The sequence below is a fragment of the Elgaria multicarinata genome, chromosome 4 (assembly GCF_023053635.1).
Source record: "Elgaria multicarinata webbii isolate HBS135686 ecotype San Diego chromosome 4, rElgMul1.1.pri, whole genome shotgun sequence".
Classification (NCBI taxonomy): Eukaryota; Metazoa; Chordata; class Lepidosauria; order Squamata; family Anguidae; genus Elgaria; species Elgaria multicarinata.
The window spans coordinates 2092801-2110070 of NC_086174.1; the positions used below are offsets into that span (position 1 = coordinate 2092801).

A 17270-nucleotide genomic window follows, 5' to 3' on the forward strand; every position below is an offset into this window, starting at 1 on the left:
ATTCTTTGAACTTCTTCTCGATCCCGAACGTGTTGAGAACTTAACTTACATACATAAAAATACAACAACCCACACAAACCCTTCCCTCCCACCCCACTTCCCCTTCCCCTCCCATCTCTTTTCCCCCCAATATATCTCCGGGAGTCTAACACTCCGGCCATTATTTTAACCCTTGGGGGGGGGAAAGCAGCCAGGAACCCAAAGCCAGTAGGATCTAATATGATTATACTTCTTATCATCCCTATAATATCCACTTTACACCACTCCCCCTACTGCACCTCTTTCTTCTTCGTCATCACTCTTTGCGTTACCACCGGCTTCTCCTAGTGGACCCAAACCTAAGCTCTCCAGAAGCTCCATGCCTTGCTGAAGGGAGAAAACCTTATGATTTTCCCCCTTATATGAGAAACGCAGAAAAATCGGATATCCCCATGCATAGGGGATTTCCCTCTTCTTCAATTCCGCTGTTATAGACTTGACACTGCGTCTCCAATCCAAAGTTTGTTGGCACAGATCATTAAAGACCTGCACTGTTGCTCCCTGGAACTTCAGCTCTCCCAATGCTCTTAACTCCCTCATAAGCTGCTCTTTCTTGTAATAACTTGAAAATTTCACCAGGACATCTCTGGGAGTTGCACCGCTTCTAAAGCCGCCAACCCTGTGAACGCGCTCCACATCTTCTTCAGTTAGTTGCAGGGTTGGGACTAGTTCTTTAAACCAGCTTAGGAGATTCTTCCTGAGGTCCTCCCCCTTCTTCTCCCCCAGATGACGAACGCGTAAATTTGCTCTTCGTGAATTGTCCTCTAAGGAGATGAGCCTCTTATCATAGTCGTTAAATTTCACTTCTTGGTCATCTTGTATCTTTTTAAGATCTTTAAACTGATTTTTCATCTGATCCACCTCTGTCTTCAAAAAGCCTAATTGCTTATCTCTTATAGCCATTTCAGCAGCCAAATCATCCACTCTCTTGTTAGTTTTGCCAACTTCCGTTTCAATTTTCATAAATAACTCATCTTTTAGCCCTTTCAACAGAGCTGAAAATTGCTGCATCATCTCTCCCAGCTCTGCTGGCACTGAGCCAACTTTAGCAGCCATCTTGTGCTCTTCTGTTGCTGTTGTAGATTCTTCTTGCTTATCTTTTTGAATATCTTCCCCTTCTGCCTCGGCTACTTTCTGTAATCTCCTAATCGTATTGTTTGACGCGTGGGCAACCCACCGTGGCTTGGCCGCAACTTGTTTTTTGGGTGGCATATATTCACAATTACGGCTGGTATTAGTTTCGTTTCAAAGTCAGTCACTCAGCGCACTCCTGAGGGGTTTATTGCCGTGTTTAACAAAATTTACTGCTTGCTAAAGGAGGGGTGGCTATTAATCAGTATCTCCCGACGCTGGCTTCTGCAATTAAAATTCCCTTTAAGATAAGCACTCCGTCTGGGAGACTTCTTATAATATCGCTCCTTGAAGTTTTTAAAGAAAACTTCCTCCGCTCTAGCCCCCCTCTCTTTGCTTTTAAATTGCAGCCTTTACACAGCAAAATGCATTGTTCTTTCAAACCCCGTCTGTGGCTCAAAGCTTCCAAACACTTTAATCGGTGTTCTTCACCATTTCCAGCCCTGACACTTTTAGATGATAAGAGTTATTCAAAACCTACCACGGCAGGAACAAATTCTCCTACTACGCCATTAGGATGCTGGCTCCGCCCCCCCCAGTTCCTAATATTTGTGTTTATTAAGGGAAGTGGGAAACCGCCAGCAGAAGAAACGATTAGATTTTGGACTCAGGAATGATCCCGAGGTGGGGGGTGCACTTTTATGTTAAGAATGATGATGTTGTAGTATGATAAGGTATAGGTAATAGTTATGCAACATATGTACTCAACATTTATTCAATATGTATGCAGCAGTTGTTTGATGTTTTTCTGTTTTTCTTCTGTTATTATTATTATTATGGTAATGTTTTATGTATGTTTATATAGTGTAGAAAATAAATAAAAATTATTAAAAAAAATAAAAAATAATCTACAACACCTTCCCCCTTTCAGAAGACCGTTAAACCAACCAGAACTACAGACCTTTAACAGGCTTTATCTGGATCTTTACTGACAGGAATGGAATAGTGAGTTGAAGGACCTTGTGGAGGTTTTGAGCAAGAATGGGGGTGACGATGAAGGTTCCTCTCACGAGAGTGTAAGCGATGCCAAGGATAAGCTCTGTGCGCTTTATGGGGCTGGAGCTGACCAGAAAAGTTATGAAGAATTGTTGAAGGCAAAACTTGTGACGACTATTCCTGCCAAAAGAACCATCTCAATTAAGGAGAAGGAGGTAGGTGGATTATGGCATTTCCTCTTGCTTTGACATCCTGGGTCACTCTGTTTTGGAAATGGCATGCAACAGTTTACAGAACTGCGTGACTTGATATATTCGGAGCTCTGGTAAATACTAGTTATCATGCACCGTATTTTGTCACACTTGTAGAATGGAATTCCTGTTGCAACAATGCCTGGGCATCTTCCAGATCGTGTGCATTTAGCAAAATGGGCTCTACATTATACAAATGCATTCCCCACTGGCTGTGTTTGGGCGCTCATGTCTTGGCTTAATAAACTGAAAGATGAATCACAGAATCATAGAATCATAGGATAGCAGAGTTGGAAGGGGCCTACAAGGCCATCGAGTCCAACCCCCTGCTCAATGCAGGAATCTACACTAAAGCATCCCCGACAGATTGTTGTCCAGCTGCCTCTTGAAGGCCTCTAGTGTGGGAGAGCCCACCACCTCCCTAGGTCACTGGTTCCATTGTCGTACTGCTCTAACAGTCAGGAAGTTTTTCCTGATGTCCAGCTGGAATCTGGCTTCCTTTAACTTGAGCCCGTTATTCCGTGTCCTGCACTCTGGGAGGATCGAGAAGAGATCCTGGCCCTCCTCTGTGTGACAACCTTTCAAGTATTTGAAGAGTGCTGCCATGTCTCCCCTCCATCTTCTCTTCTCCAGGCTAAACATGCCAAGTTCTTTCAGTCTCTCTTCATAGGGCTTTGTTTCCAGACCCCTGATCATCCTGGTTGCCCTCCTCTGAACACGCTCCAACTTGTCTGCGTCCTTCTTGAATTGTGGAGCCCACAACTGGACGCAATACTCTAGATGAGGCCTAACCAGGGCCGAATAGAGAGGAACCAGTACCTCACGTGATTTGGAAGCTCTACTTCTATGAGTGCAGCCCAAAATAGCATTGGCCTTTCTTGCAGCCATATCGCACTGTTGGCTCATATTCAGCTTGCAATCTACAACAATTCCAAGATCCTTCTCGTTTGTAGTATTGCTGAGCCAAGTATCCCTCATCTTGTAACTGTGCATTTGGTTTCTATTTCCTAAGGGAAATAGAATAAACCTCTGCTTCCACCTGCAGCCCCACTGCACTTCTCTTCTCCGCCTTCTGATTCAACACCTGGGATTACATTATATCTTTCATTTTGTCATGTTTTATGACCATGCAAACATTTGTAGAGTTGTCACCTTGCAAGCTTAAAAAATACCTGATGTTCAGTGGCTGGAACCTGGGTGGATTTGGTAAGGGGGTGGTGAGGCGGTAATTAAATCTCCTTGGCTAAATACACTTGGATTATTCAACAAAATGCCGGATGCCAAATCCCGTTGGCTCAAAATTCCTGACAGCTGGCAATCTAAGAAATTGGCAACAAGAAGAGAGATATTTAGATCAAAATATCTTTTGGACAAACAGGTTTCTTTTATGTATCAATCAGGTGACTACATTCTCTGAAAAACTGGGACCTTACATTTGTGTGAAGGAAAACCATTCTTTTGAAGCCTGGCCACTAATCAAGTACGTGGAATTGGACATTCCAGCATCGGACTTGGTTCCTGAAGGCATCACGTTTGTGGACATTCCTGGGACAGGAGACTTTAACAAGAAAAGAGATGAAATGTGGAAAGAGGTGAGTTTTGGCTTGAGTTACAAGGAAGAGAGAATAACATTATGGTGTTGATCAAACTCTTGGCATTGAAATTAAAGGAGTGTCCCGTTAGTTAAAGTGAGTTGCAAATTTAGAAAGAAAGAAGAGAGCTTCTACCTTTATGACTAGGGCTGTGCACGAACCCCCTGATCCGCTCCGTTCCCGATCCGCAAATTGCGGATCGGGCCCACTCCGCCCGGCCTTGATCTGCCTAGGGTCCGCTCTGCTCCGCTGCGGAGCTCCGGCTCCGAATCAGAGCTCTGCAGTGGCGGGGGGCTGCGCCAGGTAAGGCCCCCCTCCCTCCTCCCCCTTACCTGCTTCCATCCCGGCCCGCTGCCAGCATCACTAGAGCCCGTGGCTCAACCAGGAACTGTAGGCCCCCCTACACTTCCAGGTTGAGCCGCGGGCTCTAGTGAAGCTGGCGACAGGCTGCGACGGACGCAGGTAAGACCCCCTCCCCCTTGCCCCCTTACCTGGCTCTGCTGCTATAGGCGGCGGCGGTGGCAGGGCCAGGTAAACCCCCTCCCTCCTCCCCCTTACCTGCGTCCGTCCGAGGCCTGGTCTTCCTGTTTGCGTCCTCAGGCTCAGTTGAAGCAGTTGCGGGGCCGTGGATGGATGCAGGTAAGACTCCCCTCCCCCTTGCCCCCTTACCTGGCTCTGCCGCTGTCGCCGCATGGGTGGCAGTGGCAGTGGCAGCGGCAGGGCCAAGTAAACCCCCCTTACCTTTTTTGCGGAGCTCCGGATCGAGGCGAGGATCCGCCTTCACCTCGATCCGCTCCGCGACGCTCCGCTGCTCCCCCGATCCTCTTCGCCTCTGCCTTAAAGGGAGGCAAAGCACCCCGATCCGCTTCTGCTTCTCCGGTCCGAGGAGAAGCGGAGCACAGCCCTAATTATGCCCCCCAACATTCTCTTGCATTAAAAAATGACACATGTTAAGCTAATAACTTGAGACTTGGCATCCATGATTTATGTGACAGCCCTTTAAAATTGTGCCAACTTTCAAATTAAATGTGCTGGATCTAATTAAATGTGCTTATTATTATTTTATATTTTTGGAGATTTACCCCTTTTACTCCAATTTCAAGAACAGGCACATGATATTTCTTTCATGTGTTGATGAATTTTTTAAAATATTTATTTTATTTAATTTATTACATTTATATACTGCCCCATAGCTGAAGATCTCTGGGTGGTTCACTGATGTGCTTCATTCAGGCTTGTGGAAGAAGGCAATAAGCAGTTTGCTTACCTGTAACTGTAGTTCTTCGAGTGGTCATCTGTCATAGGGAGAGGCACTCTCTCCAGTACTGAGGTCCCAAGCCGTTTAGGACTTGAAATGTCATTACCAACACCGGAAGCATATAGGCAGCCAGTGCAATATCTTTAAGCCTGGTGTTATATGGTCTTTGTGAGATGTACTGGTCAGCAGTCTAGTTACTGCAGTTTGCATTAGCTGAGGCTTCAAGGGCAGCCCCACGTAGAGTGCATTGCAGTAGGCTAATCAGGAAGTTCCCAGTGCATGCATGACTGTGGCTAGGTTGTCCCTGTCCGGGAAAGGCCATGGGCTGGCAGATCAGCTGAAGCTGACCCCAAGTACTCCGTGCCACAGAGTCCACCTGGGCCTCCAGTGATAAGGATGGATCTAGGAATACACCCAAGCTATGCACCTGCTCCTTCATAGGGAGTGCAACCCAATCCAGGACAGGTCGCTAACCCAGTTCCCAGACTTGGGAACCACCAATCCACAGAAGGTACATTTTATCAGTGTTCAGCTGCAGTTTATTGACCCTCATCCAGCCCATTACAGCCTCTAGGCACTGGTCCAACACCTTCACCACCCCAGCTGACTCCAACGACAAGGAGAAATGCAGCTGAGTATTTTCTCTCATTGTTGTGCTTCTCTTGCGGTAGCCTGCGCAGAAGTCAAGTTTCTGTACTTTGCCACTCCCTGTAATTTATTCTTCTTTCCTACCCCAAACCTCCAAAGTAAATGATCTGGTTTTAGCTACCTAATTTTCTAGAACTGCCAGTTCTAAGTCTCTAACTCACTAAACATCCCCAATCCCCCAATCATTAAATTGCTAAAGTGCTATAGCACCTTACTGCTTTAGCTCTTTGACAATAGTGAGCAGTAATCAGGACCATGAAATCTGAATTCCCCTTGGGGCTCTGCTAAGATCAAGATGCAGCGGGCATAGAATCATAGAATAGCAGAGTTGGAAGGGGCCTACAAGGCCATCGAGTCCAACCCCCTGCTCAATGCAGGACTCTTAGGCCATGGCTAGACAGGGCAATATCCCAGAGTGATCCCTGGGATCATCCCTGTGCGTTCACATGATGTACAGGGGATCCCGGAAGCAGGGAAGGATGGTCCCTCCCTTGCCCTGGGATCTTGCCCTAGCCTTTGAACCCACTTTTTCCGTGGTCTTGGGCTGATCCTGAGACTGCGGGATGTGTGTGCGGGTGTCGCAGTTTGTCCCAGCTCCTCGCGGTTAGTTGCGAGGAGTTGGGACCCGTGCACGAGGAGCTGAGCTCCTCAAGAGTTATGCACCCATCGGGGGTTGGGTGGGGGAGCGGGGATTTTTTTTTTAAAAAAACTTACCTTTTGCGCACGAGCGTTCGTGCACTCTTCTTCTTTAACCAAAAAACAAAAAACAAAATGGCGGGCACGACAAGACAGATCTGTTCTACATAACATCTTAATGTCAAAATCATTGAAATAAAGAACAAGTGAGAGATTCAATGTATCTGAAATTAACTTCACTCACTCCTACTTTTGTAGGTTTTGCTGTACTTTGAAGCTTTTGCTATGCTCTGTGGGTTACATTCTCCCCTTCCCTCAAATATCTTTTCTGACTGTGTCTTCACTCATTGCAAGCTGCTGTTGTTGTTAACAGGGTTTGCTACTGGCTGGCCGGCTGGCCGGCTTTTTTAAATTTAATTTTTTTAAAAAGCTTGTGTATAATTGTCACAAGTTTCTCTACTCTAACATTAGGGTGGGTGTTGTGGCAGTGAACACTACTTTGCCCATTCACACTTCTCACTTATAGACATTATATACATTATACTGTATTCATTATTTACATATATACTTATATAAATTAGCAGATCAGGGGTCTGGAAACAAAGCCCTATGAAGAGAGACTGAAAGAACTGGGCATGTTGAGCCTGGAGAAGAGAAGATTGAGGGCAGATGGGATAGCACTCTTCAAATACTTAAAAGGTTGTCACCCAGAGGAGGGCCAGGATCTCTTCTCGATCCTCCCAGAGTGCAGGACACGGAATAACGGGCTCAAGTTAAAGGAAGCCAGATCCCAGCTGGACATCAGGAAAAACTTCCTGACTGTTAGAGCAGTATGTTAATGGAATCAGTTGCCTGGTGAAGTTGTGGGCTCTCCCACACTAGAGGCCTTCAAGAGGCAGCTGGACAACCCTCTGTCAGGGATGCTTTAGGGTGGATTCCTGCCTTGAGCAGGGGGTTGGACTCGATGGCCTTGTAGGTTTCTTCCAACTCTGCTATTCTATGATTCTGTGATTCTCAAGGCTTGTGTGTCGGCACCACTTCGCACATCCAGACTTTGAACTCCTGTCTACTTCCTGCACAAACACGTGACTCTGAGACCCTCTTCCTAATGCCTTGCTTTTCATGCCAGCACCATGGGGCTAAGTTACAATAGATGTCTCTGCACAGATGTCTGAGCAGTCTCTATTGTCTCTCACTCTAAGTCACTGCAGACAAACCAAAGCCTCCAGCATCAAACAATCTCTCTCTCTCTCTCTCTCTCTCTCTCTCCCAAAGTCTCCCAATGGTCCAGCTAGGCTGCACACTTGTGGCTTGGGATATTGCTTATTGCAGGTTATTGCTTGGTCATGTCTGGTGACTCTTACATTATTATTATTATTATTATTATTATTATTATTATTATTATTATTATTTCCCGGCTTTTGCCCAATACTTTAAAAACCTCTGCCTCCTCTCCTCCTGCACAACTTTGATGCGCTCTTAAAACACTCTGCGTGGTAAGCTAGCCTCAGGGCCAAGCTACAGGTGCATCTGGGTTGCCTTCAGCCTCTCTCTGCCTTATGCCAGCCTGCCAACATTTCCAGCCTCAAATAATCCCCCACCCACCCTTCTCTCTGCCAAAGTCTTCCAATGGTCCAAGCCCGGATATGCACTTGTACCCTGTGGCTGGGGTAGGGCAACAGCTTACTGTTGGTCATGTTGGTCATGAGAGTTTTTCTCTAAAGATGACCCTTCATGATGTGGAAATTTAAGAAAAAGGCCTCTGGCCCATCCTGTTTTGCCCTATGGGCTGCTTTGACTGACCTCTCCTTTCCCACATTTTGATTTGTGGATGCCTTGCCTCTGCTGAGCTCCAGGTACCTGACTGCACCCCAAATCTGCAACAGGAAAGGTACCCTGCTTGCCCAGGACTTCTTACCTAAAGACTCGAGATCCTCTTAATGCCAAGGGCTGAAACTGCTCAATATGCAACACCCCAAAGAGGAGGTTTGACAACCTGAGTTTGAAGGATATGGCTCCAGAAGTTTTTAAAAACAATAATTTTAAAACTTTGAACTTTTAAAAAAATCCTAAAAAAACAATGGATGAACAAATCTGATTCAAATTTAGCATGGCTAAATCTCTCCTTAAGATCTATCATGGTGCCAACTTTCAGTCCTTTATCTTTAAAAATGTCATTTTTTAAAAAGAATAATTTTAAAACCTCAAACTTTTTTAAAAAATCCTAAAACTCAATGGATGAACAGATCTGTCTCAAACTTGGCATAGCTAAGGCCCTTGTTAAGAGCAATCATGGTGCCAAGTTTCATCTCTTTATCTTTAAAAATAACATCTTTTAAAAATAATAATTTTAAATCCTCAAATTTTAAAAAATTACTAAAAATCAGTGGATGAACACATCTGTTTCAAATTTGGTATGGCTAAAGCTCTACCTAAAAGCTATCATGGAGCCAAGTTTCATCTGTTTATCTTTAAAAATGACGATTTTAAAATAATAATTTAAAAACCTCCATTTTTAAGAAATTCCTAAAAAATCAATGGATGAACGGAACTGTTGATGTGGGGGCCTGCATCATCTGAAAGCCCTGATCATGTCCTATAGATACCTGGTAACCAATCAGATTACCTGAATGTACATCTGGCCATATATGGAGCAAAGTAACTGCTTTAAGGCGAATGTGGCAGCAGCCCGGAGAGGCTCTGTCAGCTATACGCACGCATCCTGTACCTTGATGTATAAATATACCTATACCACATCCGCCCAAGTTAGTTGGAGCTGGGTGTAACATGCTGATGCTCTTGCGTGTATGACCTGTCTCTGTATCGATACAATAAACAACTCTTAAGAATACCTGGTTCTGTCTCACTTGGAGATAAGTCCGGTTGGACAACCTAACCCATCATCCACATCACTGTTTCAAATTTGGTATGACTAAAGCCCTACCGAAGAGCTACCACCGTACCAAGTTTCATGTCTTTATCTTTAAAAATGACAGAGTTATAAGCATTTTTGTTAATTCCCATTAGAGCTGCTCTTTGGCTGGGGAAGTCTGGAAAAATCCGGATTTCCCCTCCCCTCCCGGATTTGTCACCAAAAAACTGGACAAATCCATGCAAATCTGGCCGTATGGTCACCCTACCGTTGCGCAATACCAGGTAGGTCTAGCTGAGGCCTTGTAGTCTTCCCCAGTCCTGTTGCCTTTTTAGTGGATGCATCAGGGACTGAATTTGAGACCTTCTGCTTGGCTATGGAGCAATGGGTGCTCTATCAAGTGGCTTCATGAAGTTACATTCAGTCATATTTCATTAGTGATGGGTCAGCGAGTGCTGATTCTCTACTTTTTGTGTGCCTCACACAGTGAATGAAAGAGTCAACCTGTTTCCATTTAAACAGTAATTTTTCTCTCTCCTTTGACTTTGGCCAATGTTGAGAAATGTTAGAAAAAGATACAGGATTTGATTACTATTCTGAGCAGTACTCACTACCTAATGATGATTATTTCTTTGTGTTTTTTAAAAACAGAATATTGATAAATGTTCAGTCATCTGGGTTATCGCTGACGTTGTGCGCATTGAAGGAGAGAAAGTCCAAGAAGCATTGCTGGAGGAAAGCATCAAGGCATATATAGGAGGAATCTGCACTGACATTGCCATGGTGGTCACCAAAACGGATATTCTGGAACTTGATGAATATAGGAGGTACTGAAGCTATTTTGTTGCCAAGGGTTTAAGTAGTCTTCGTAACAAAAATATAAAAATAATGGAAGGGCTAACCCCGAGCCTCACTCACCCCCAGCTCGGACCTGTTCTTCCATCTTGTACACATGTAGCCCACAGGAAGATGAAAAGGCTTGGCTACTTGCTTCTTTAACCCCTTGCAAGTCAACAGGCCCCGTGACCCATCTCCACCAACCAATGCCCTTTCCGGGCCCCTGAGGAGTGAGGCCCCCTCCACCAGCACATCCTTTCCCACAGCTGGAACAGATCAACGTCCCAATTAACCCTGATAACCTCGCAGGTGCTGTGGTAGGAGTTGGGAATGCAGTGCTGGGTGGAACCAATGACCCAGCCACGAGATCGACCTTGAGAAGCATTCGCCAGCTCCCTCCCTCTGGCCCGGAGGCCTGGGCCAAGTTAGACAGTTTAAACACAAATATTCGGACAAGACTTAGCTGACCAGAACAAGACCACAGCCATTTTGGACTGTCCTTCACAGTGGGGATTCCACTTTCAGTTCTAAACTGAGTTATAAGAACAGAAGAGCCCTGAGGCTGGATCAGACCGAGGGTCCATCTAGTCCAGCACTCTGTTCACATTGTGGCCGACCAGTTGTTGGCCAGGGACCCACAAGGAAGAAAAGCTTGCCTCTACTCTTTCTGGTTTGTGGTGATGACTCTCCAGTACATATTCAATAACTGCAGACCCATATCACCACAAACAGGTTCTGGGAAGGGCCCATAGCGGAATGACAGAGGCCCTGCTTTGGATGCAGAAGGTCGCAGGTTTGATCCCCGGCAGCATCCCCAGTTTGGGCGTGGATACAGTAGAATCCTGCCTGAAACCAGAACAGAGTGCTGGTCTAGATGGGCCCTTGCTCTGACCCAACATGGCCTCCTCTTGTATTGTTATATTCACTTAGTGACAACAATACTGGGCATGAGGGACGCATGGTCTGACCCAGTACAAGGCAGATTCCTATGAATCCAAGCTGAGGGTGCTTTAGGATGCTTTAGGGTGGATTCCTGCATTGAGCAGGGGGTTGGACTCGATGGCCTTGTAGGCCCCTTCCAACTCTGCTATTCTGTGATTCTATGAATTCTATCCCATACTCTAATCCAGCATGAATTGGTTTTTTTTTTAAAGAAAATAGCTACCAGCCTGTAGTTGGGGGAAATCTTCTGGGTGTATGGTTCTTCCTAAGAATACAGTGTCTTTTCTGAAACTCATTGATTATTCTTTTTTCTTTTCCAGGAATAGAACAAATAAAAATGTAAGTAACACTTCTGAAAACTTATGCACTACCATGAATTAAGAAATGTCTGTGCATGTGAGCAGTTCCTGCTTTTACTTGCAAGGTATAAATTGCAGCTGTGGAGAAAGCAGATCTGATTTACAATGCCCAGTTCTCAACACAATTGCTGCTACTCAAGGCTTAGAGGCCCAGAGCAACTGTCTTCAATTTGGCAAGACCGTTACCTAACCTGTAACATGGAACCCACTTTCTAGAACTTATGCACCCAGTGGTTAGAGTCGGGCTCAAGTTACAGGAAGCCAGATTCCAGCTGGACATCAGGAAAAACTTCCTGACTGTTAGAGCAGTACGACAATGGAATCAGTTACCTAGGGAGGTTGTGGGCTCTCCCACACTAGAGGCCTTCAAGAGGCAGCTGGACAACCCTCTGTCAGGGATGCTTTAGGGTGGATTCCTGCCTTGAGCAGGGGGTTGGACTCGATGGCCTTGTAGGTTTCTTCCAACTCTGCTATTCTATGATTCTATGAAAAGGGGTGGAAACCATGCACTTTGGGTGGAGACAAGGATTGAGAAAGGTTGGGTGAGAGGAATGTTAAGGAAAAAGCTTGTGAAGGTACTTAGAAGCCCCCTGCCACAAAACGATACATGAAACTAACTGGGGACCCATCTAATGGGGAATTTAGTGCAGTTGCACCTCACACACCAGTGTGGCACATGGCATTACCCCACTCTGCAGCAACCATGGGTTTTCATGCTGGAAAAGCCACATTTTCGCTAAGATGTTTTGTGATGGATTTTCCCTTTAATGCAGCTTCTGTGCAATTCCAATCGAGTGTGCCACATAACCCTGAATGAAATGTCCAATGATGGGTGTGGTGTAAGTGGGCTGTTCTTTTTTTTGTTTTAAAAAATGCTGCCTCAGTCCTGCGCACCTCTGCATCTACAAAGGATCTATATCCACTCCTTCACAGTTTTGCATAAACTTTAAAGTAATTTATTCATGCTTAGGCCATAGGCCATTCGCATACAAAATAGATACACTACGAAGAAACAACAATATGAAAATACTACATATAATCACAAACAGATCATACATAATAAAAGAATAAAATTCAATACAATTAAAAGCATAATTTGAATATAAAATTTGTAGTTAAATAAAGAAATTAAATAAGTTAAATAAAGACGATTGAACCAGTCCATACTCCAGGAAATAAAGCCAGACTGCTCACTTGAGGGAATGGTATTAAAGGCAAAACTGAAGTACTTTGGCCACACAATGAGAAGACAGGACACCCTGGAGAAGAGGCTGATGCTAGGGAAAGTGGAAGGCAAAAGGAAGAGGGGCCGACCAAGGGCAAGATGGATGGAGGATATTCTGGAGGGGACGGACTTGGCCTTGGGGGAGCTAGGGGGAGCAATGGCCGACAGAAAGCTCTGGCGTGGGCTGGTCCATGAAGTCACGAAGAGTCGGAAGCGACTGAACGAATAAACAACAAGAGCATCTCCAGCACAGTCAACTGCAATCTCAGTAATAAATCTTGGCCGAATTTTCATTGCTGCCAGGGCAAAAAAAGATACCTTGTGCGTTACCCTAGAGTCAGTGTCAGACAGGAGATAGAAAATCTTTTCTGAAGTGGTATTGAAGTGTAGTTGATACAAAATAGATTCCAAAAATTTAGTTCTTGATTCAGAGTATAAAGAACAGAAGAGCAAATAATGAGGCAGATCCTCAATTTCTGGGGCCCCACAAATACACAGGGGTGCGCTGAGATCTGCCATCCGTCACAGCTGTAGGCATAGTTTGAAAACGGAGGGCTGTAACTGCATGCCTAAGCTTTGGGGATGGAAGCTTTACCAGGTAAACAGCCCTTTGGTGGTCAAATATTATAAAGCCTATACCATTTTGAAAATTTGGACAGTTTTGCATAATGGTGGCTGCAGATTCAATGAGCAAGGGTCATGGTATTTCTTGGAAATGCTTAGAAATCCCGATCTCCTCGACATGTGAGAGGGTCAGCTTAGGTCGAGTCATAGGAACATTAGTTTTTTTGGAAATGATACATGGCAGGCACAAGCGAAGCCTGGTTGAGTCTGTCAGGGATGCTTTAGGGTGGATTCCTGCATTGAGCAGGGGGTTGGACTCGATGGCCTTGTAGGCCCCTTCCAGCTCTGGTTTTCTATGATTCTATGACAGGAAGCCCGATTCTGGCTGGACATCAGGAAAAACTTCCTTACTGTTAGAGCAGTATGACAATGGAACCCATGACCTAGGGAGGTTGCGGGCTCTCCCACCCTAGAGGCCTTCAATGTGCAGCTGGACAGACATCTGTCAGGGATGCTTTAGGGTGGATTCCTGCATACAGCAGGGTGTTGGACTCGATGGCCTTGTAGGTCCCTTCCAGCTCTACTGGTCTATGATTCTATGAGTCCCGAAAGAATCTCTGCGATGGCTACAAGTTTGGCGGCTGCGTTGCATAATTGACACAGCGTCACTGCGAGGCTTTTAAAATATATAGACAGCCCCACAGACTCCTGCTGATTCCATTGTGCAAGTGGGATCCACCATGGAGATTTAATAGCCCCTATAGGAGGTGGAAATGCTTGTTTTTGGATCAGGAAAGGTTGGCAGAGCTCTCACTGTGATAGGCCTTAGCTAGACCGTCCCGGGGTCATCCCTGTTCGTGTAAATGACACACGGGGATCCCGGGAGCAGGCAGGGACGATCCCGGGATAAACCCTAGGTCTAGCTAAGGCCTCAGTTTATTACAGACTGATGTGAAATGCTGGAGTGGGAAAGTGAAAAGTAATCTCTGGCAGCCCAGGCTTGACGGGGCATCAGGCTCCACCTGTGTTTGTGTTCTTCCAATAGCTTGTTGGATGCTGTGGGTTCATTACATGGCTGGGCAATATGTAAGGTTCTGCTGCTGGCTCTTTCAGACTCCCATCGAGAATAAACACGATGCCATTTTAGAGAGGAACCAAGATGTGAAGAAGAAGAAGGAGAGAAGTATTAGGGAGAAGCTGAAGGTAATACACCCCACCCACCAATTCCTCTGTTGCCGGTTCATCTGCCTGGAACTCTCTTCTAAGGCCCCTACGTGTAGGGTGACCCTATGAAAAGGAGGACAGGGCTCCTGTATCTTTAACAGTAATCTAGAAAAGGGAATTGCAACAGGTGTCAATTGAAGTGGGTGAAATTCCCTCTTCATCACAATAGTTAAAGCTACACTAGCTATAGTAGAGTGGCCAGATACAAAAGAGGGCAGGGCTTCTGCAGCTTTAACTGTGTTGATGAAGAGAGAATTTCACCCTCTTCAATTGACACCTGCTGCAATTCCCTTTTCTACATTACAGTTAAAGATACAGGAGCCCTGTCCTCCTTTTCATATGGTCACCCTACCTACGTGGCACCCCCTTCCTTTCTCTCTTCAAGTCCCTCTGCTACCTCTTCTGTAAGGCTATTGGGTTTAACCTCTCAGTCCCCATCCCAACCAAAACAAAGCCCAAGAATGTGTAAATCCCGCATCTGTTACCCTTGTTGCTCCTGTTCTACCCCCACCCCTGTCTGTTGCCCCCCCAATGGTGGTCTCCCCACATTGTCCATATTTAGACCATCATCTCTGTTGCATATGTTTCTTTGTGAAGCACCACGTTAAATTATCGACTGTAGTAGCGCAGCAGTGCCATAATGGTGGGCCTTTGCTTCGCAGTTTACAAAACCAACCCAAACACTTAATTGAAGAACAAATATCTTTCTGCTGTCCTATGAGGTGTTTTGGTTGATTTTGGGGGCCTCCTCCTTGCAAGTTCTGGCGATGTGGAGGAGATTGTCACAAGGGGCTGGTGTTGGAGGGAGAAAGTTCTTAATGGTTTGTGTTTTCTACAGTATCCAGTATTGGTGTGTTCTTTAGCAAAAACAGGGAATGGTATTTTGGGTAAGAACCTTCCCATCGTCTGTTTTCCAGAGAAAGCTTCTACCTGACGCAGATGTCTTGAATAAGGATGATCTGGTTTATACTGTCAGTGCCAAGCAATTTTGGAAAAGAAAACATCTCAGCGAAGAAGAAACAGGTAATGGAGGCCAGAAGACACCCCCTGGGCTTATATTAGGGGTGTGCTCCACTCTGTTACGGATCCCCGGATCTGAAGCGGAGTGGGGCGATCCGGACTGCCGAAGCCCAGTTCCAGAGCGGACGGAGGAGGTTCGGAATGGTCCGAAGCGATTCAGACTGTTCCGAAGCTTCGGAGCCAGGTAAGTGGGGAGGAGGAGGGGGGCTTACCTGGGTCCATCGCAGTCTGGGTGGCGGATTCAACTGTGGCTCAGGCCTAAGGCCGGAAACAGAGCAGGGAGGGGGGCTTACCTAGCTCTGCTGCCCGCGGCGGCGGCAGTCCATGTGGCGGCGGACGGCGGAGCCAGGTAAGGGGGGAGGAGGCCTTGATCAGCCCCCATTTTGTCCCCCCTTCCCCACTTACCTGCCTCCGAGGCAAGTAAGTGGAGAAGGGGGGGCAAAATGGGGGCCGAATATCGATCCGGACCTTTGGATCTCACTCCGGATCCAGTTCCGGAGTGGATTGGGGGAGGTCCGGATCGACCCGAACTGGTTCGGGCCCGATCCGGAAGGTCCAGATCAGGATCCAAAGCGGTTCGGGGAGGGGGTGTACAGCCCTAGCTTATATGCCTGTGAGGCAGCATCCTCTAGCTGTGCGATCTCCTCTCCGGATTAACCTAGGCTGTTCGGTCAATTTACAGAACAGTGACAGGTGGTGAATGCCGGAGCTGGTGGGGCTGCAAGGGGAGTGCATTTGCATGCAGCTACAGCATGTCGGTGCATTATGCTTCTGGATACTCCACCCTGCATTTAGTGAATGATCACAGCCATTCCCATGCCATCTTTGACATCATATTTGCCAGCGTGGAATATTGCGGACTAGCCCAAGAGAAGCTGCCGTTGTGGTCTTGATATGTGATTTGCTCTGCGAAAATTCCCCTTGACCCTTTCTTGCTCTAGTTTGAGAGATGGAAGCAGGTTGAAGAACAATGTGTTTAGAAAAGCAACACAACACATGCAGCGACGATTAATTTAGATGCATTTATTCACCTTTTCTTTGTGAGCAGGTTGGGTGCATAACGGAGAAGTTTCCCTGCCATAGAACCAGCCCAGAAGAAAATTGTTCTGGGTTTTAATTGTTGTGAACCATCCAGAGAGCTTTGGCTATTGGGCGGTATAGAAATGTAATAAATAAATAAATAAATCTCCATTTTTATGTTACTTTAGATGGTTACAATTTCAAGTACCAAGAAGTGTTCTAGAAGCAAGGATCTTAGAGCAGATTTTTTTTCTGAAGAGTACTGCTTGAATTTCCATGCTTTGTGTTTCACTAGTTTTATTTTATTTTCCCTTCATCTCAGAAATACCAAAGCTGCGGGAATACATCAGGAGGATCTATCTGAAGGAGAAGGAGAGGCTGGTGACAGATTATGTGACGGAAACTTTGGGAATTCACCTGCTTACTGAGAACATTGGTTCTGAACAACAGCTTGTGGTATGAGACCAAGGACAAATCCCATATCTAAAAAAGAAAAGAAAAGTCTGATTGTAATAAAGAAGCCAAGAGACCAGCAATCGAATATTTAATAATCCGATACAATCCCCACATGCTTCTCCCTGGCTTCTTAGTCCCAGCATGGTCCCAATCCTCCAGCCTCCCAGCAGCTTTGCCTCTCTTGTCCGTCTCTTCCTGTCCATCCTTCCTGCCAACTTCACACCTTCAGTTTGGGAGACCTGCACCCTTGCTAATTACCT

General features: G+C 45.8%; 1 protein-coding gene across 1 annotated transcript in view; it reads left to right on the plus strand.

The window, feature by feature from the left end:
- LOC134398120 (nuclear GTPase SLIP-GC-like) overlaps positions 1-17270 on the plus strand; it is a 65287-nt gene that overhangs the window by 24369 nt on the left and 23648 nt on the right. Inside the window, exons 6-11 of the mRNA XM_063125365.1 lie at positions 2106-2321; positions 3758-3949; positions 10015-10191; positions 14404-14493; positions 15432-15537; positions 16877-17010. Of these exons, the coding sequence (XP_062981435.1) occupies positions 2106-2321; positions 3758-3949; positions 10015-10191; positions 14404-14493; positions 15432-15537; positions 16877-17010 (915 nt within the window). The remainder of the gene's footprint in view (positions 1-2105; positions 2322-3757; positions 3950-10014; positions 10192-14403; positions 14494-15431; positions 15538-16876; positions 17011-17270) is intronic.